Source organism: Hoplias malabaricus, chromosome 16 (genome assembly GCF_029633855.1).
Source record: "Hoplias malabaricus isolate fHopMal1 chromosome 16, fHopMal1.hap1, whole genome shotgun sequence".
Lineage (NCBI taxonomy): Eukaryota > Metazoa > Chordata > Actinopteri > Characiformes > Erythrinidae > Hoplias > Hoplias malabaricus.
Window position 1 is genome coordinate 8099908 of NC_089815.1, and position 20394 is coordinate 8120301.

The 20394-nt window shown below is 37.2% G+C and overlaps 1 protein-coding gene across 4 annotated transcripts in view; it reads left to right on the forward strand.

Moving 5' to 3' along the window:
* nfat5b (nuclear factor of activated T cells 5b) overlaps positions 1–20090 on the forward strand; it is a 42985-nt gene extending 22895 nt beyond the window's left edge. Inside the window, exons 2-15 of one of the 4 annotated variants that reach the window (XM_066647120.1) lie at positions 1282–1403; positions 5930–6158; positions 6917–7526; positions 8728–8914; positions 9188–9378; positions 9744–9916; positions 10484–10651; positions 10731–10783; positions 13149–13281; positions 13403–13471; positions 13583–13677; positions 13811–15539; positions 16989–17246; positions 17428–20090. In XM_066647120.1, the coding sequence (XP_066503217.1) occupies positions 6940–7526; positions 8728–8914; positions 9188–9378; positions 9744–9916; positions 10484–10651; positions 10731–10783; positions 13149–13281; positions 13403–13471; positions 13583–13677; positions 13811–15539; positions 16989–17227 (3624 nt within the window). In that variant the 5' untranslated portion in view covers positions 1282–1403; positions 5930–6158; positions 6917–6939 and the 3' untranslated portion in view covers positions 17228–17246; positions 17428–20090. The remainder of the gene's footprint in view (positions 1–1281; positions 1404–5929; positions 6159–6916; positions 7527–8727; positions 8915–9187; positions 9379–9743; positions 9917–10483; positions 10652–10730; positions 10784–13148; positions 13282–13402; positions 13472–13582; positions 13678–13810; positions 15540–16988; positions 17247–17427) is intronic. The other 3 variants (XM_066647117.1, XM_066647118.1, XM_066647119.1) reach the window with 3 other exon arrangements.
* The last annotated feature ends 304 nt before the right edge of the window (positions 20091–20394 follow it).

Consider the following 20394-nt stretch of genomic DNA (forward strand, 5'->3'; position numbering starts at 1 on the left):
AAAATGGTTCTGTCTTGCTGTCCATTTTAATGGCTAACTGCAAGAGTCTCTAGGTCAAAAACTAGATTTATATGGTTAAGATGAACTGACACGGATATTGTACGCTGATGCAGATATCCAGATTTTTATGTATGTAGCTGCGGCTAGATGCAATTGGATTAGCATAAATGCGGATAATTTAATACAGTAGCCCATTGTTGCTTATATGTTCAACTTTTCTGGAAAGCAGTAAATATCACACCAAATATCCATGTGAACTTAGATCAAATATAAAAATTTGTCTAGTGCCAATCATATTTATTTCAAAGTAAAGGTCTGCTGACTCCCAAATAGTCATACATCCCTATTTAGTTCTTTTCCTCCATGGTATCTATCCTATACGCAAGCCTAGACTTGCTATTTTTATCTTGAATGGCAACGGGAATATTGCTAATTGTTTTACATTTAAATAGGTGTGACTATTTTTTAAACATTGCTTGGCCAAGCGCAAGTGTTAAAGGATATTAGGCTAAACCCTTAAGTTTATAGTGTAGTTGTATTAGGCATAACCAAAGCTATTCATCTTTCTTAAATTAGTAAAAAGGCAGTACAATATGACTTAAAGCTGGCATGCTATGTCAAAAACAGCATAGTTTCTTTATTTATGTCATATATAAAACATTTTCTTTTTACTGTAATTAAAGACATAGCCCTGGTGCCTTGCAGTTTAAGTCTAAGGAAATGATCTTTTGTGGAATTTCCAGAGATTTCTTTCTGTGAAAACATCAGCTCTGTAGGGGACTCAGGTCCACAGCCATCAAGCTGGGTTGCCTCAGAGTTCACAAATACATGAAATTATATTGGGGGGAAAAAAAACAAAACATTAGTTGGACAAGCTTACCCACGAAACTGCAATTGGATCTCAAGTTAACATAGATAACAAATACAGTCTCTCCCATTTATCCCACACCATTTGGTACTGCTCACAAGAATCAGTTCTTGGGACCAAACTGAATGATCTGTAAACTCTTAACTAATTTTATACTGATTTTTGGTTTGTTAACTTATTTTGTTGATACCATCACCAAACATTAACCAACATTAACATGTATGGATGGGGGGAAAAAATTAATATATACTCTACAAACACTTTGTGGATAAAAACATTCTTTTTCTTAGCAGAGAAAAACACGTCCCTCCAAAATGAAGTCAAAAGCTTTTGAGTTCATGTTTGTGCATTCAAACATGAACACACAGAATGAGATTCATTGTAGTTTCTTTTACTCTACTTCTTTACCAAAGTACCCAGGTTTAGGGTGAGTTTCAGTAAACCAGAAGTCTGTTGCCTTTGGACATCAGTACCTAACTGCAGCCAGTTCCATCCCTCTGACGAGGCAGGACATGCTGGCTGTAGCAGAAGGAAGGTGAAGTATTTCCAGCTTAAATGAATTTTAATCCGGGACTGTAGGTTTCACTGCAAATTGGCCTTTCATTTTCTGGCTATTTTCTTCTTCCTCTTTTTAATTTAATCCCTTGTTTGACCTTTGACTCAACTATTTTACCCGTATAAAAGATTTACTGTGATATTTTCAGAGATTCTCTGATGATATAAGGGAGCTGTGTTATGCCAGGGTGAGCAAAGAGGGAGGTGGGGACACCGATGCGATCTTTTTCCACCATTTGATTGTACATTTTTGAAGACTGTTATGGCCTATCCACATCATTATCTTACTGCATTTTTCTCTTTGCACAGTCTACCTCTGTGTGGCTGTTGCTTGGGTTGCCAACACCTGTGCTAAAACATGCTAAGCCCCCTCCAGCCACACGTGCTATATGCAGCTTTGAGCACAACTCCCCCCTCACTCCTTTCAGGACTGCTATTCATAGCTTTGCTTGTCATCACATGCTCATTGCCAACGTTGTAGCTTGGCCTGGCCCACCCTATCCTCTTGTGCCCTGCATATCTCACCAGCACACATGTAATCTTAAGCTTTCATTGCTTGTTGTATTTCCTCTCTGCATACTGTCTCCGAAACAAATGGCTAGGTTACTGTGAGTGAGGTGTGGTCATTGGGATTGGTTTGACTCTGAGATGGCTCAGAATGCATTGATGTTATTTGTTTGTTTGTTAGTTTGGTTTGCTGTTCCAGCTCTTGCTCTTTAATGATTATTTGCCTTTAATCACTCTGCATGCTTGACATAATCTTGCAAGTTTAGAAGCATGAATTATCTTGTTGTATTGTGTATTGTTTTCCCTTGCTTTACAGTATATTCATGTTAAGAGCAAAGTGGAAAACATGCAGAGATTTGGAGATATTTGGTTTAGTGTGGGGTTGGTCATTGGAAGATGCCACAGCATGGGATGCCCATTTGTGTGTTAGGATTTAGGTTTGCCCTAAATGTGTGGTTAAAGAATTCTCCTCCTTTTACAAACTCTTACAAAGTCTGCTAGTAAAGTAATAGTTTAAGTTTGGGTCCCTTTGCTTCTGTAGCTTTGCCCTGGAGATACAATGCTAATTAAGAATGTTGCAAAGTTGAATGATGCACAAACCATGTGTATCTATTTTTTCCTCTTCTCAAATTAGAAATAGGCATTTTAGGGTTGCTATGGCATCATCACACTGTTAACCATGGTACATTGAAGCTGGAGTCACTTAGAATAAAAATACTAAGTTAATTACCTTTTAACATTGATGTAGCATGCGGTGGTTTAAGTTTGTGAACTCTTTAGAATTGTATTTATACATAAATATGACCCCAAAAGACAAGTCATAAAAGTGGATAAAGAGAACTTAATTATGAAAAATAATTATTAAAATGATTAAAACCTGGTCATTTAAATTACTGAGGTAAATGATCCAGTATTATGTATCTGTGAGTGACATAAATATGTGAACTTTAGCTTTTAGTTTCTGGCTTGACCACTGCAGCAATAACTGCAGCTAAGTAACTGTTGACTAAACTTGCATGCCAGCTTTTTAGCCCATTCCTCTGTTCAGAACTGCTGCAACTCATGGATTTTTGTGGGTTTTCTTTTCCTGGCCCAGATGCAGTAAAACAGGCCCAAATCATATTACTACCATCACCAGGTTTCACAGATTGGATAAGGTTCTAATATGTAAATGCCTTGTTTACTTTCATCGTACATAATATTTCTGATTAAAACCGCAATATTCAGTTTTGGCCTCATCTGTCCACAAAACATTTTTTCAGCTGCCTTTTGGCTTGTTCATGTGATCTTTAGCAAGCTACAGACAAGCAATCTCTTTGGAGTGCTGTGGCTTTCTCCTTGCAACCCTGGCATGAACACTTTGTAATCTTTTCCAGACTCGTCTTTGAGGTCCTTAAAAATATTTTTGTGCCATAATCCACTTCCTAACATTTTTTTTGGTTAAGATCAGGCTTTGATAGAACCCTCTACTTTATACACAACAAGGAACCCACTTGCACCTGATTGTTATCCCATTTACTGAAAACACCAATTTCAGTTTCAAATGAACAGCTAATCCTAGCGGCTCACATACTTTCACCACTCTCAGATATGCAATACTGAGCATGCAATATAGAACAATTTCCTGAATAAGTAAAATATTTTTTGCCTTCTTTGTTTAAGTGGCTTTTCTTTGTCTTATTTTAGGACTTGGGTGAAAATCTGATGATTTTTAGGTCATATTTATACAGAAATATAGGCAATCCTAAACGGTCCATGAACTCTAAAGTACCACTATATAGTAATTCCTCCTTAGAAGCTGATTTTGACAATTTACCAAAATAAATTTTTAACAGGATTTAAATTGCTTTCATTTTTGCATATTTTTATTTTACAAAGAATTATATTAGCCTTGTAGCTACAGGACAAACCTACGGAATATATTCATTCATTTGTTCAGTAAAACTCATATAAGAGGAAAATGTAAGTTAATTGTTTTCAGACAGTTTTCTTTCAATGAACACGCCTGCTTACTGTAACAGAAGGAATACCTTAATGGATTAATGCATTGTTAATGCATTGCTAAGTTCAATAATACTGTAGGCTTTAATTACAAAATGGTAAAATTATAAAAATACCTCAAAAAGGTCAGAAATATTAATGCATTTTTTATTAAAAAACGTATCACATTGATGTGGAAGCTCTCTAATTGCAGTATTACAGTAGGAGAAGGCAGCTTTCAGCTCAAAGTATGCAGCAACCAAATATATTCAAATATCTGTGCTGCCCCAAATTTTTCAAAGCTGGATTAAAGCTTGTGTTTATTTTTCCCACATATGTGTTGTTGTTGTTTGTTGTTGTTTTTGTCTATTGCATTCTTCCTCCTCTTAATATGAAAATTGTTATTTTCTTTAGTATTGTATAAAAGAAATACCATGCAAAAGTTGTGTTCTTTTATATCATTTCCACCCAAAATGGCCACTGAGTACAAGTTATTTCTTTAACAGAGTATAAGGGGTCAAGATATTTATTTTTTTCAAGTTAGTTATTATTATTATTATAATTATTTTAAATCTGGTTTTTGAAACTTTTTTTAAACACTTCAATTTCCTTATGAAAGCAGATTGTCATGACAAATGTACTTGTATAAATGTACTTGTCATTTATTTACTAAATAAAAAATGGTGGTCTCTTGAACAGTACTGTATGCATAAAAAACAGAACTGCTGAATGTTAGTATACACAGCAGAATTTAAGAACTCTGATTAAAAATAAAGAGAAATTGAAGCACAGAATTCAAAGATTGTAGATTGTTTGCTCTAATCAGGCAAACCTAATATTGTTCCTAAAAGAAATGTTCAAAGTGTTAGGATGAACTTGGTAAAATGTCCTGTAAAAACTTCAATGTTTTATTTTTATTTTAAAATGTGAAACAATGAGCATGGGAAGTGTAAAATGGAACTAGACTAGACATGTTCTGTCAAGCCGCTGTGGTCCCATTATGTAAAAATCACTGGAGGCGAGGGCTGAGATCATTAAAAAGGTCATATTCATTTTTTTCTCTTACTTAGTCTATTTTCAGAACTACCACAGGTTGTGACCTATAGCCCCATAAATGTTGTACCTGTTCCCCACAGAGTGATAATGTGAACTAAGTGGGACTTCTACAAGTTTCAGATTTTCCTCTACTTTTTTTATTTGACTAATTTGTTTTTTTTATGCATCACGTAAGCTGCTGATGTGTTGTGTTTCAGACAGCCTGTATGTATATCTATGTTCTGAAACAACATTCTGCATCATTTAGCACTGACAGGTCTTGCGTTACCCTCCAAGAAAAATAATATTTTGTTATAATAATTTCAAAGCAAGCATTTTTGGCAATGTCAGGTGCTTACTAAAATGTTCCAAGTTTAAGAGCAAAAACAAATAAAAGCTTCAGAGTGATTTCAATCTTTCTGTAATTGTAGAGGTTACAGTGCTGTATTGGTATAATAATCCTACTTTGTGATGCATCACGGCATTATTCCCACATATTTGAGCATTTGGAATGGTAAAGCCAGACAGGAGGATGAATAGAATATGGTTAGATTTGAGTTTGAGTAGATTGGAATTCATTTACGGACAATGCATTGCTTTGAAATGTGTGTATGTAAGAAAACACCAACTGCTTTGGTCTGTTGATCCCCTACATCACTTTTCTACAATAGAAATGGCTTGTTTTCACACTTCCATCTTTACTCCCCTTCTTTCATTGGGCTTGTCTTGATGGAATTTCCCCCATCATTGAAATTTTCAGGCAGAAATAGACCTTTTAAAAATATTAAGTTAGCTATTGTAGTACATGTTTAATTACATGGTTCCCACTCCTTCCATGGCTGCAGAACCATTACCACTCTTGCTTACTCTGTCAGCATAACACTGTAAACCTCATTCTGTTGTCTACCCTCTGTTTATAGGAATGCTTATAAAATGTCTTGTAATGTAGTATTTGACATTGTATTTACCTCATTCCTCAAATAGGGCCCAAAGTAGGCCTGAGACATGGATCACTTTGGATATTGAAGGCTCACTACTGATGAGTTCTATTTTTATTTACTAATTAAACTCTAAAATTCCTTTCTTCTTTTGAAAATTATTTTCAATGGTCAGCTTTTATTACTCATTCGTTGTCTCGTTTTTATTCCAGGAATTTCCCTCTGAAGCAGGGAGTGTCTGCATATAAAATGGTCTGCAGTTCTCTGCTTCATAGGTCAGAAGCTGGTTTATTTTGTTTCTGTGGCTATGCTCAGTCCCAACAAAATTGAATCTGCCAAAAGAACCTATTATTTGAAATGCATCATTTGACACATAATATTTCTGATCTGATCTAAGCCTTGCTTGCAGTTTACATTAATAATAATAATAATAATATAGAGGTATTAATATATATTATACAGTGCCGTATATAGACATACTTGAGAAGAGTATATGATGAAAGCTGTTGGCACAAGGTGTGGAGACAGTATGACCTCTCCATGTTTTTATACATGTGCCAGATTTATTCCTTTTTTTTTTTTTTTTTTTTTTTTTGAGAATTGATGCCAGTAAATGTTGTTTTACTATATTTCAAATATTGTATATAACATGCAATGTTATTTAGCTCCCAGAGAAAATTGCTTTGCAGGAATTTATATTGAGGAGCATGTTGTTGTCTTTTGCACATATTCAGTAAAGTCTTTAAAGACTTTACTGGGTGTTTTTACTGGGTGTGTTTTCAAATTTGAAAACACACCCTCTACACACTTTACATATACACACATACACATACTCACATACACACATATATATACACACACACACACACACACCATGATGCATAAAACTTAAACAAACAAAAAAAAAACAATAATTATAATTGGAAATCCAAGCCAAAAAAGCAGTTGTATGCAAATTTCGCTGCTTAGCTGGGACTGCTAGCCAATGTAAGTGGAGAAACCTTTATTTACTCTCTAATTGTACACACTACAGATGCCTCCTCCGTCTCCTCTGGTATGACCATGGGAAGTCCCAGCAGTGCTTTTCCCAACTCTTCCAGCTTCACCGTGAACTCCTCTACCTCAGCCACAGACCGGGGCCTGGTGCAGGACAGCAGCACTCAAGGAGAAGTAAGTAGCCGGAGGAAGGTGGAGATGCTAACGGCAGAAGGCAAGAGCAGTGGCACTGCTGGTGGCAGTAGGTCATGTGCAGAGAAGGGTGGAGCAGCTTCTCAGCAACATCACCATCAGATGACACCCTCTAAACGACCCGTTCTGAACATCTCACCCCCGCCAGAAGACCTTTTCGATGACAGCAGCATGTCGGGATGTCAGGATGATTTTCCCCTGGATTCAGAGCAGAGCAACAGCATCTGGCCAGAAAACTCAGTCTCAAACTTCAGCCTTGTGAGCTCAAACTCCTACAATGACAACACAGAGGTCCCGCGCAAAGCCCGGAAGCGCACTCCTCGTCAACGGCCTGGGTCAAAGCCAGTGTCTGCTGAAGAAGCCAGCATGGACATCTTTGATGCAGACAGTGCCAAAGGCCCACACTTTGTGCTCTCACAGCTTGGCCAAGACAACAAGGCCAGTTCCAAAGCAAGGTGAGCACTTCTGCTCTTTTGTGGTTCCACACTGTCCTGATTAAGCTCAGGTTCACTTGACGAGGTTCTTGCACAGCACAAATTTTGCAAGTAGGTGTGAATATTTTTTGTGCCGCTACGGTTGGTTTCCACCACTGAAGATTGTTTGGTTGTTAGGGAACTCCAATTCCCTTTAACGGGGGTTTGTTTATTTATTTATTTATTTATTTATTTAACTCTGCAAAATAAAAACCCTAAAAATAATTAGCTTGTACTGCTTGTACTTAACGGTCATTTAATTTTTAAATAAATGAAAGGTGGCCTCATGAACAGTATTTTATATCTAAATAACACAATTACTATACACAGTAGGATTTAAGAACTAATTTAATTTAAGTGTAACTAATAAAAGTAAAGAGTAATTGTAGTAGAGAATACATAAACAGTAGTCTTAGATTGTGTTGGCTCTAATCAGTCAAGCATAGTTTCTGAGGGGCAAAAAAAAAATAGTGTATGTTATCCACTAGATTTTTGCATATTGTGGAAGAACTTCGGTAAATGTCCTGTAAAAACTGATTTCATATTATTTTTTATGTAAAATGTTGAGAAGGCAAAGTGTAATATGGTACTGCATTAGTAAACAGTTTTATAAAATAGCTGTCAGCATTCTTCAGTGACAGATTTTGAATCATAGCCAAATCACTTCTGCTTTCTTCCCCTGCGGATGGATGATAGGATCTAAGCTGGGGTGGAGCTGGGTGTTGCAATATAAACAATGGTCATTCACTCTGAAACTCATTCAGCCCCTTTGTGATGGGCTGACATGAGTCACAGGGTTGTAGCTCTAGTTTATTCAGACAGTCTGTTGGTGAACATCTCATGACTCGTGTTAGCATATGAACAGATTGCAAGTTCTGACCGGTTGTTTGCTACTAAAAGCCCAATGCTAGTCCTGTGCGTGGACGGTTTCTTTCTGTTGGTAAAGAAACGGTCTCTTACCATAGTTATTTCCATATTACATATTTCAATGCTTGGTTACTTTCCAGTTCCACAACAGATCCCAGCAGCTTGAGCTCTGTAAATACATTTCCAAGACAAAAGCAGGCAGCACTGTTATCATCGCCAATTATTATTGTTATTATTACTAAATATATTATTATTATCAGTTATTGGCCATTACCCTGAAGGTTATATTTATTACAAAATAACTTTTTATTTTTAGTTCTGATGGAAACCAAGCACCTGGCCAGAAAGGGGGGATACTTTCTGGTCAGTACCCACAAAAGAGCGAGGGGAAGGAGCTGAAAATTCTGGTTCAGCCTGAGACCCAGCACAGAGCCCGCTACTTAACTGAGGGTAGCCGAGGCTCTGTGAAGGACCGCACACAGCAAGGCTTTCCTACCATTAAAGTGAGTCAAATGCTTGTCTTGTTTCTTAATTGATCATTATTATCCAAGCATAGCTCACCTGTTTAAGCAGTGATGAATTGGTTTAGTCTGTCTTTTTCTTAATGACCTATTAACAGCATTGCTTGTACTCTAGCTTTACTTCCAGGGATTCCGGTCTACCTTGCATATTGATGACTATATTTAACAAAGGCAAATGCAATTATTAGGTTCCACCAATTGCTGGTTGGTTTGTTTATATTCACCAGTTGCTGTTTTTTCAACTAATCCTCACAGCTTGAGGGAGTGAAGGAGCCAGTGGTCCTGCAGGTGTTTGTGGGAAATGATGCCGGCCGTGTGAAGCCTCATGGATTCTACCAGGCCTGTAGAGTGACAGGTCGTAACACAACTGCCTGCAGAGAAGTGGACATTGAGGGCACTACAGTCATCGAAGTATCTCTGGACCCCAGCAATAACATGACTCTTGCGTATGTATATTACTTAGAGAGCATAACAAAACGTTTCACGTTTCATGTTCACGTCACAGGACGAGGCAGCCATGTCATAAGTAAAAGGCTGAGTGCTTTGTGTTGTGAGTAAGTTTCATCCTTGATCCAAAGTAATTTTTCTAACTTACAGGTTCCTAAATCTGGACCTGGAGTACAACCAACCCTGCACATTTTTGTATATTCACCCTTTCTGTTTTGAAGGTCCAAAAAATGTGCAAGGAGGGAAGAACTCCAGGACCAGGGTTGGGTGCCAACATCCTGGACAATTTAGGACACATCATATGATATTTTTTGCCAATAGGATTTAGTTCAATAAAAATAATGTTAACAATACCTCACTGCAGAGTGGACTGTGTGGGAATCTTGAAGCTCCGGAATGCTGATGTGGAGGCTCGTATTGGGGTGGCTGGATCCAAGAAGAAAAGCACACGTGCAAGACTGGTATTCAGAGTGAACATCCCAAGACCTGACGGTTCTGTGCTCACACTACAGGCACCATCTTCTCCCATACTATGCAGTGAGTGAATTTCATAGCATCATAGTGGATTTCCTAGCAAACCCCGCTGGTGCCCTTGAAAAATGCAAAAATGGGATTAGCATTAAGGCAAATGGTCATTCATATTTTTAAGGCTAATGTGCTAAAGCTATTGATTCTGTGTTTCACTAACATCCCTCTTCTATGAAACTTTTTTTTTTTTTAATAAGTTTCCATTATTTTGTAACTCATTTTTGTAGGTCATTCCATCAGTTCTAATATGTAAGCATTGACATGGACTGTATAAAAGCAAACGTAGGTCACTAGCCGCTGACATCAGAGGTGGTTGTTGAAGTCCTTGTCATGGAAATAATTGGTAGGATCCATGGAAACTGAAACACCTTCACTGCTGCGAATCACAAGCAATCCTGCAAAGCAGAAGTACTATTGCTCTCTAAGGCATACCATGTTAAGATTGGCAGTTAAACCAAGGTTTCTTACAGTGTAGTGTTATTTTAAAACTGAGGTTCCATGTGTTTCATTATGCCACTTTGGGTAATTTTCAGTGTGTATCATAAGGGCCCTAATAGTTCTGCTCCCTTTCCATAGCCCAGCCTGCAGGAGTGCCTGAAATCCTGAAAAAGAGTCTACACAGTTGCTCAGTGCAAGGAGGCGAAGAAGTGTTTATTATCGGAAAAAACTTTCTTAAGGGAACCAAAGTCATATTTCAAGAAAATGTATCAGGTACAAAGCCAGATATTCCATCTCCTTTCCCAGGTAATCTAAATCTGTTTTTTTTATACATGGGACTCTGTAGGGTGCCCTGTTCCATCTGACTTATTTCTTTGTCTTGCAGATGAAAATTCTTGGAGGGCGGAGGGTGATATTGACATGGAGCTTTTCCATCAGGTACAAATGAGGGTGCAGTGTGTTTGGAGGTCACAAAGAGGACCTGCTTTGTGCTCTCTGCTGACATCATTGTCTTCAATTTCCATTCCTGAAGTTGGCCAGGCATGCTGTTTGCTGACCTAGTTACTCAAATAGAATGTGATGAAAGAGCTCAATACTTTGAGAAAACTCTCTTAGTGTGAAACCAGGGGTTGTTGAAAAAAGTATCTGTTTTCATAATGACTGACATCCTGGTGTTAGCATCACTTGAGCTTATTTATTAATCTAAATATATGTAACATAGACTGTACTATCAACTTTGCTTGTCATAATTGAAAAGTTAACAGAACTAGGACTTAAGCCTGTTCCTGGACTTCATTTTCCTTTTGATGGAGAATCTTAGTTCAGAAACCAACTTTAGTGTACAGTAGGTAATATAAAGTGACTGCCTTGGGTCACTGTCTGCGAGGAGTGGTGTCTTCGTGGGTTTCTTCCAAGTGCCTTGGATTGCGAGAGGAAACCAGAACACTGGTTTGTAGGTTGACTGACAATGCAACAGTATCCATAGGTGTAAATTTGCGATGGAATGTGTGATGCCCTGTGATGCCACCCTGTCCAAGGTCTAGTACCAGGCCCAATCTAACCCTTTACTGAATAAAAAGATTATAGTTAATGTAATTTGTGGTCAGTTTCCTTCATCACGTATTCTCTATTCATTCATTGTCTGTAACTGCTTATCCAGTTCAGGGTTGGGGTGGGTCCGGAGCCTGCCTGGAACCACTGGGCACAAGGCAGGAATACACCCTGGAGGGGGTGCCAGTCCTTCACAAGGCAACACACACACTCACACCTACGGACACTTTTTAGTCGCCAATCTACCTACCAACGTGGGTTGACTGTGGGAGGAAACTGGAATCGAACCCACAACCTCCAGGTCCCTGGAGCTGTGTGACTGCGACACTACCTGCTGCACTACCGTGCCCCCCATGGTCTATTCAAAGAACTAGACATGTTTCAGTATGTTACCTATCCTCAGAGTACAAAAGTAGTGGGGAAAATAGTGTAAAATATATTAGTCACACAGTCCTGTTTGAAAATCCAAAAAAAGTGGAAATTGATTGTTTGACCTGTTATTAATGCTTATTATTGGGATTGGGTGATATTCTTTAAAATTAGAGATTACTATTATTGTTCTTACTAGAAAAAGTAGATGTTCAGTTAGGGTAACCTAGACCCCTTGGTTACAGAATACACAAAGGTTCTCCATTGTGCTTAACTACCTTTGTGTGTAAACTAACAATATCTTTATTTTACAACAGTATTTGTTTGTTCACTCTGTTTCACTCTGTTCAAGCATTAATATAATGATTGGTTATATCTAAGTCTGATACATGGGTGGCTTCTTTTACACATCAACATAAAAATATACTGAATGGGTCAAGATTGTTGGCATTGCAATAATGTTGTCAAATCACACAAACCTAGTTATTAAAATCAGTAATAACTGTTTTTACAGTAACTGAAAGCAACAGCAGTGATAAATTATGCTCATGACTCTACAGGTCCCATTGGTTACACATCCCTATAATATTTAATATTTATTATTAAAAAAAAAAAGTTAATAATTAAACGTGATATAACTAATAAACCCATTGTTTTAATAATGCTAATACTACAAAATAATATCTGTTTATGTGCAATTTTATCTGATTTTATCTACCAAATTAACAAAACTGAATAACTTCAGAACATTATATATTTGTTTCTCTACAGATTATGGACTCGTTGTTTGGGAGTGTTTCGGAAGTGATTATGCATTATCCACAGTTAATACAAATAAGGAGTCATAGTAAACAGGCCTTTTCCACCTCATCTCAAAAATCCATGATTGGGTTGAGACCTGAGGGCTAGGCAGCATACTGAAACTATTTAAAAAAAGTTGTCATGTTTTTCTTTTTTTTTTTCTGACATTATTGGTAAATGCTGTAGGCCGTTTGAGGCTAAGTTTAGTGTTCAATTTGAATGTGATTAGCCTGATTGTGGCCCATCTGTTTTTTTTTTCCCTTCTCACCATTCTCCTTTGACCTTTCTTTTTCAGTCAACAATACTTTTGTTCAAGTCTATTTTACTTTGCTCTGTAAATTTACGATGATGCAGAAAGTCCACCATTGGTTCAGGAAATGCTACTGTTATGCCTATTGTGCCCAGTGTGTTTCAATGAATTACCATGAGCAGCATAAGTATTATTATTGACAAAACATAGTTACAAAAAAAATCTTTAAACCTTAATACCTGTAATATTAATGTCTCATCTCTGTGGCATAATCACTAACACCATTGATTATATCTTGTCTTTATTGAGTATTTTTGTCTTTCTTGCATTTAGAATCATCTTATTGTAAAAGTTCCTCCATATCAAAATCTGTCCATCAGCTCTCCAGTGTCTGTTGGGATCTATGTTGTGACTAATGCTGGACGCTCCCATGATGTGCAACCATTTACCTACACTCCAGAACCAGGTCTGTAAACTTCACTGCTCTTTATCCTTGAATAATCCAACCCATTTTAACCTTCTTTTAATTTATTACTAAGGAAGTTGACAGAAAAATCAAACTGACCTTAAAATATCCATATTTGCAGTTATGGACGTCTCTGTGAAAAAAGAGACATTGCCTCCAGCTAAACCCTGTTCTTTTGAACAGATAAAAGGTAACAAAACTGCACCTGACAATCATTTATTCATTACATTGTGTTTATTGTGTTGCAAAATCAAGTCATTTTTTTATTTTCACTGATTTTGTAACTGTCTTTTTAAAACAGTAATGGATAGTGGTTTGATGGTCCCGATCTTGCCTCTTGTCAAAAGAGAAGAAGTCACCCCAATGGAGGTCTCAAGTAACACGCCAACCTTTAAGGTTTGTTCTATTAAAATAACTGAGTAAGAACTGAATTCAGTTGGTTCTGTTTAGGCTATGTACAAGATAGTTGAGGTGATAAGTAATAAAAGACCTTATGACTTATTGTTTCTGTCTTCACTGGTTTATTCAGCAGACATCTGATCTGATGAACTCAGGCCAACAGACCCTAGAAATGAATAAAAACATCTCTACCAATGGTCAGACATTCTCAAGCTCTGTGGCCTGCCAACCAGCAGAACCAGAGCAGTCCCAAACATCTGTTTTCTCGAATAAGGAAACATTAAACACTATTCAGAAACAAGACATTGCACCCAACAGCTCCTTCCATGTGCCTTGCAAACCATTGCTCCAGCAAGGGGCTCAGCAGTTTCTCTTGGATGCTGAGAGTTTGGCCCAGGATAGGTCTGGCAGCAATGCTGGTACGTTGGTAGGGGTCTCCCAAATGGATGACAGCCCACAGCATCAGCTCTCTCTCCTGCCACCAGATGAGGTGGCACAGCTTGAGCAAGCGGTGCGGCAGCTGCAAGCAAAGGGATTCTGCAACATCCATCTTCAGTCAGAATCTTCAATGGCGAAGAAGCAGCAGCACCAACTTCAGCAGCAGCAACAAATACAACAGCAGATCCAGCAGCAACAACAGCAACAGATGCAACAGCAACAAGTTCTGGAGAACCTGCAGCATCAGCTTTTTCATCCCCAGGTACAAATGCAATGCTGTCCAGAGCAGCAAGGCTCCTCACAAGGTATGGTAGACAGCAGCAATGCACTCTTCCAACAGTCAAACTCACAACAGCAACAACAGCAGCAGCAACAGGCTGCTCTATTTCAGCAAACCAAAGATCTCATCTCTATTCAAACTGGATATCTTCAGCAGGCTCCCTCTCATTCCTCGCCTCCCTTGTTCCACACGTCCACATCATTGACTGAGGCTCAAGCACCCCAGGATGCAATGTTCCACACTCAGAAAACCTCACCCACCCAGGAGCAAGTCCAAGCTTCCCTATTCCAGAACACATTGAATGTTCTTGATGGGTCCAGCTTGTCAGCCGAATCTCAAGCATCTGCCTCAAGTATGTTCCTCACACAGAGTGCTTTACCTGGTCAGCTAGCAGTAAATAACAACCAGTCACAACAGCTAGCTTTCCTAAGCTCTATGCAGACATCGACCATTGAGCCACAGTCTGTGTTCCAAACCTCTGCCCAACTAGGTCCAATTCAGCAAAGCACTCCCATGGAACAGCAGTCACCACAACAGAACGCTCAACCCCAGCCAGGCTCTCTGTTTCAGAGTATCTCCCAGTCGTCAAACAACAAGCTCGCCCCTAACCAACAGCAGACTGGATTGCTCTTTAATTCTCTGAGTTCAGCAGTGGCAACAGAACAGGCCTCTAATCTCTTGTTCAGTAGTCAACCTCCAATGCCCTCAATGAATAGCAATAGCCTAATTTCCCCAGAGCAGCAGAACGCATCACTCCCTTTTTCCCAAACTGGCATGGTCACGGTCAGGCAAGAGCCTTCTGAGCCAATGTCCTTCCAGGATCAAAGCACTGATGTAGCAAATCAGTCTGCAAGTAAACAACCTCTGTTCCAGGATCAACAGCCTATGCAACTTGCATCAAGTTCAGGCACTGGATCTCAGCCTTCTGTGAACCTTTTTATGGCTCAGCCCAACATGCCAAGAAGCATGACTACTCAAGAAGCACTTTTTGCTCCGCAGAACGGTGTGGCAGGACTTCAGACCACCACCTCCTCTCCAGTGCAACAGCCTGGATCCCTGTTTCAAACAACAGTGAGTGGAAGCCTCAACCAGCCGAACCAGAACCAGCAGCCTAACATCTTCCTATTTGATATACATAATGGTAAAGATAATAAGCATGTATATGCATATCATATGCTTTTGCCTATCATGCTTCTAACATTTGATAGTTGACTATAAATTGCTTGGCTAATGCCAAGGCAATGACCCATTAGATGTTTAGGAAATGTTGAATGTTATGATGCTGGGACACGTCTTTGAGCAGTGAAACTGTTACCAGTAGAAACTTTTTGGGGTGGTAATGTCCAATAACATCAGTAAAGACCAAACAACAGATCCCAAAAATCTTACATAGAACCATCTGATAATAAACATTACAGATGTCTTGTGGGAAAATTTATATTAGTTGTAATATATGCAGACTTTTTTTACAGAGGTTTATTTACAGCAACACCATTTCTATAATTTAGCCTTTATACACTACCACAATAGTTTTGAAACAAAGAAATCAAAATGTGAGTGAAGTGTAGACTTGCAGTTTTAATTAAATAAAATGTGTTTAAGAGTTATATTGCAATAATCAATTAGAAATTACAACCAATTTTCAAGCTTAAAAATATAAAGTTTTTGAATAATTACATGCAAATCCTTTGCTGTCAGTGATGCAAATCAGCTGTAGCCTGAAGTCTGTAACCCATGCATATCACCCAATGTTAAGTCTCATCCCTTGAGATGCTTTGCCAGAACTTTAGCCACCTTGGGTTGTTGCTGTTTTGTGGGTTTTCTGCTTTCAGTTTCATTTTTCAAAGCTTGCTCATTTTAGTTGACGTCAAGTAACTGACTTAGCAATTGAAGTATATTCCATTTATTTGCATTAAGAAGATTTTGGGTGGCTTTCGCAGTATGTTATGTGTCATTACCTATATGTACCGTGAAACAACGTCCTGTCAGTTCTGCAGCATTTGACTGCATCCAAGTAAAAAGCATAGATCTGTTTCTAGATGTGTTTTCAAAGTGTAATCAGGGTTTTCTCTTTCCGGGTGTGACCAGTGGTTTTCATTTTGAGGTAAACCCTCTCTCTTGATCCTTAGGTGTTCCTTACTTGGTTAGATACTGTGAAGGGGTTATCAGCTTAAGAATGTCTTAATGTTTCTGCCATAACTAAAATGATTGTTTTTTGTCTGCATTGACACATTTTTGGACTGTTTATTGAGAGACATGCAAATTCAAGAACTTTTATCTCTTTAATTTGTTACTAAATAAAAAGGGAACAGGCCACACCTTGTCAGCCAATTGTTCAATTACTTTTGAGCCTCTGAAAATGAAGGGGCCATGCCTGTAATTTGTTAAAACCCTAGAATCAAAGCTGAGAACCTACACTTCTTCATTTCTGTGTTTAAAGCCAGTTGTGGTGGTGTACACAAAATTGCGTCACTGTTCAAATACTTTTGGTCCAAATTTTTTTCTGCTAGAAGACGATTTTTTTGTGGAATTTAGAATTTTGTATTTGACTTTTAAGATATTGAAAGTTATGATTTATCTTCTGTTGTAGAGTGCGATCAGCTGATGAACTCCCAAGGAACCACACTCTCAGATCAGATCATTGCCATTAGTCAGTCTGGTCAAAACCAGAGGGAGAGTGATGGACAGATCCATTCTTTACTCAGCCAGTCCATCTCAGAAACTCGGAATGTACAAAATGTCCTTACCACGTCCCAGAACATGGAGAAGATTGATGACCTACTTGTGAGCCTTCAGGAGCAAGGCAATAATCTCCCTCATTCCTACTAGGACCTTACAGGCCCCACAGGTACATGCATGTAACACAACAAATATTTGATATACATAATACAAGTTTTAATTTAATTAAAACTAAATTAAAGCTAGCCACCAATGACATAAACAGTTCAAAGTATAGCTAATGGAACCATGTCTTCATTTTGACTTTCAGTTTTTCAGTAGTCTGTACTCACTTTTATTTTTTCATCCAGACAGGCTTGACGAAGATTGCCAATGTTGTTAGGGTTCAGTGGGTAAAGCTGTAGTGATGTAAGCTAAGTGAGATATTTGAATGTATGGTTTGGATGTCAGAGCAATGGAGAGCATCTGCGGGATGTATACAGCTGTGGAGGTCAAGTTTCTACAGTCAACAAAGATGTCTAAAATGCACTGTGTCTGTGCCTGTCAAGATAAGCACAGTGTATTTGTAGTATTTGTCTTTAGCTGTGAATGAAACATATTATAAAAGATGGAAGGTTTGGAAGTTTTGTCAGTTCTCAGTGCATAGCACTTTGCTTTTTTATGAAGTTGTATCAGCAAGTGAGCACCTGAACTCCCTTCTATGTGCACTTGTGACAGATGATTTCTTTTCTATTGTAACCTGTACGGTAATCAAACAATAATTCATGATAATTACAAAAGGTTTAAAAAACACACAAAACCTGTATCATATCTTGACATTAGGTCCCAGTAGTATTTTATTCGTTTAGTATTGTGTGTCCTTAGCACTCCAATCTTCCTCAGTCTAAAAGTCCCTAATCTCTGAGATAATGGAAGGAGATTTCTGCTAATGAGCATTTCCATAATTTTGCATAGTCATAATCCCTTGTAGGTTATGTGGTCTATGTAATGTCATGTTGAGAGAGCCCAAAACTCTCATTTTCAGAATTAATTGTCCTTTATTGTTTGTTTGTTTGGTTTTTTTTTTTTTTTGGAAAATACAAAAAAATATTTACATATCTCACTGGTTGGTTTCTCTGTGCTTAATTTGAAAGTTCACTAGTGTCTGGCACGCTGGTACTGCATGTTTTAACTTCTGTTCAAACAGAGGGGACTCTAGTTCCTAATACCCACATTTTACAGTATACTGGCCCTTAATCCTTGTTCATTTCTTACAAGGTTATCTTGCCTTGGTGGTGCATGCTAAAGGAATACAGCCTTTTAATATAACTTTAACCTTATCATAACAACTTTGTAAATAAAACCTGATTCTTTCAGTAGAGAACCAGTCAAGGCCTCCGCTTCAGCTATCAATTCAAAACCACGTTTTTACAAAACTTCGGCCAGTTTTATGGCTCAAAGGGTCATGATAAGTAGGGCTGCTTTGTTAATAATAATAATAATAATAATAATAATAATAATAATATAATACACAGAGCCTTTCACAGACTGAACATCGCAGGTTGTTATGAATGGAAGAGTAGAATGTGCAGTGAGTTGCATAATTATGCTCTCAATTTCAATGCCAGGCTTGTTGTAAAGCTGCCAAACCTTTTTTTTTTTTTTTTGGTTCTGGAAGGTCTTATGTTATGAATAACTGGGTAGTTGAGCATTAGCTGACAGCATATTTTTTTAAATATAAATTTAATCACATGCATACATTACAAGGGCCCTGCTCTATGTAATATTTAGAGCAATAGCTCATTTGAGCTTTTATTGCAATAATTCTAATCAGTTTGGGTTGTGTCTCTTGTGACCGTTTTTAATATTTTTTGTCTAGTTTTGAATAGTGACTATTCTGATCTCTATTTAGGTAGGGGAGTGCTCTTTTAGATCTTTAAAGGAGTCCTCTGCATAGGAATGAGCTGTGAACTTGAATCAAAGGAAGAGCTGTCTGTGATTGGCTTTCATTTCTGTACCATATTGATTTTAATTTTTTTTCTTGTTTCCCTATCGTTTAATATTTATGTAAATATATTAAAAAAAACTTTGTTGTACTAGTACTTTTTTTCTTTTAGTAAACCCTCTCTAATTTATTGTTTTACATTGTTATTGTCTCCAGAAACATTTTTAAATCAAAAGTTGTCTTTGTTGACATAATAATTGTGATTAAAACCATTTCTGTATTATATGATCATTCATCGTCAGCAGCATGTATCTTTTTTTATTTGGAGAATAGAAATTTAACAGTTTCAACATTCCTGACCTTATTATTTTAATGACAGATTAGAGAGTATGTCCTACATTTTGTCCCAGTCAGAATTATAATGGAGCAATGTAAAATCTTATATGATTTTGTGGAAGATAAAGCCATTTAAGCAAACAAAAATATAATGTAAGAATATAACATTTATAACCTCCTCTGACTTAGGACCAATAATATTGTTTGTCATTATTATTCCAATATTTTGTTTATTAATGTATGTATATTTATTGCTCTGTTTTAAGTTAAGAACCTTATATATGTTACAAAAATCATCCCTTGAGTTTGACAAGTATGCGGTGTATCATTTAAATCAGGAATGGCTTGAAGTACATAAGTAAATGTATCTTAAAACTTCCTATTAGGAAAAATTGTGGACCTAAAGTGAATGGACCTTTTTCATCTTGTTCAGATTCTTACATTAAACTATAAATTGCCTTGTGGTTTTTAGACCCACTCTATTTGTAATTTACTACAATAAGGATTACTACTAAATTTTTATTTTATTTTATTAAAGAGATAAAATCAATGTTACTACACAGCACATTACCCATATGAATATAATATAAATACTGGTAAATCTGAAACGATTATTGTGCCTTTACATTGAAAGCAGCTTGCATTTTACTCATCCTCATTAGTTTTCATAAACGACTCAGAAGTCCATTAGTAATTATCAGCCTTTATCACATGTACCTGGAAATAAAGTGGAAAAATATGAGAAGAAAAAAGTGGGAGTTAGTCATATAAGCATCTTATATAATTTAATTAAAAATATTTATTTTACAGTAACTCATTCTTTTTTTTTTGTCCAAATATCACTGCATGCTGCTACAAGGCTATCCTCACAAGGCTCATATATTCTTTGGTCACTGTTTTTAAAGGAAATACAAGGTATTATTTTCTTTTTGAATAATCTTTTAGTTTGCCATTTATCATCATATTTATTGTGATGATTTATGATGAAGTTCCTGATCAACTCGAAGAAATACTCAAAATGTTTGTTTTTATTCTTTTTTTTTTTTTTTCTTTTATC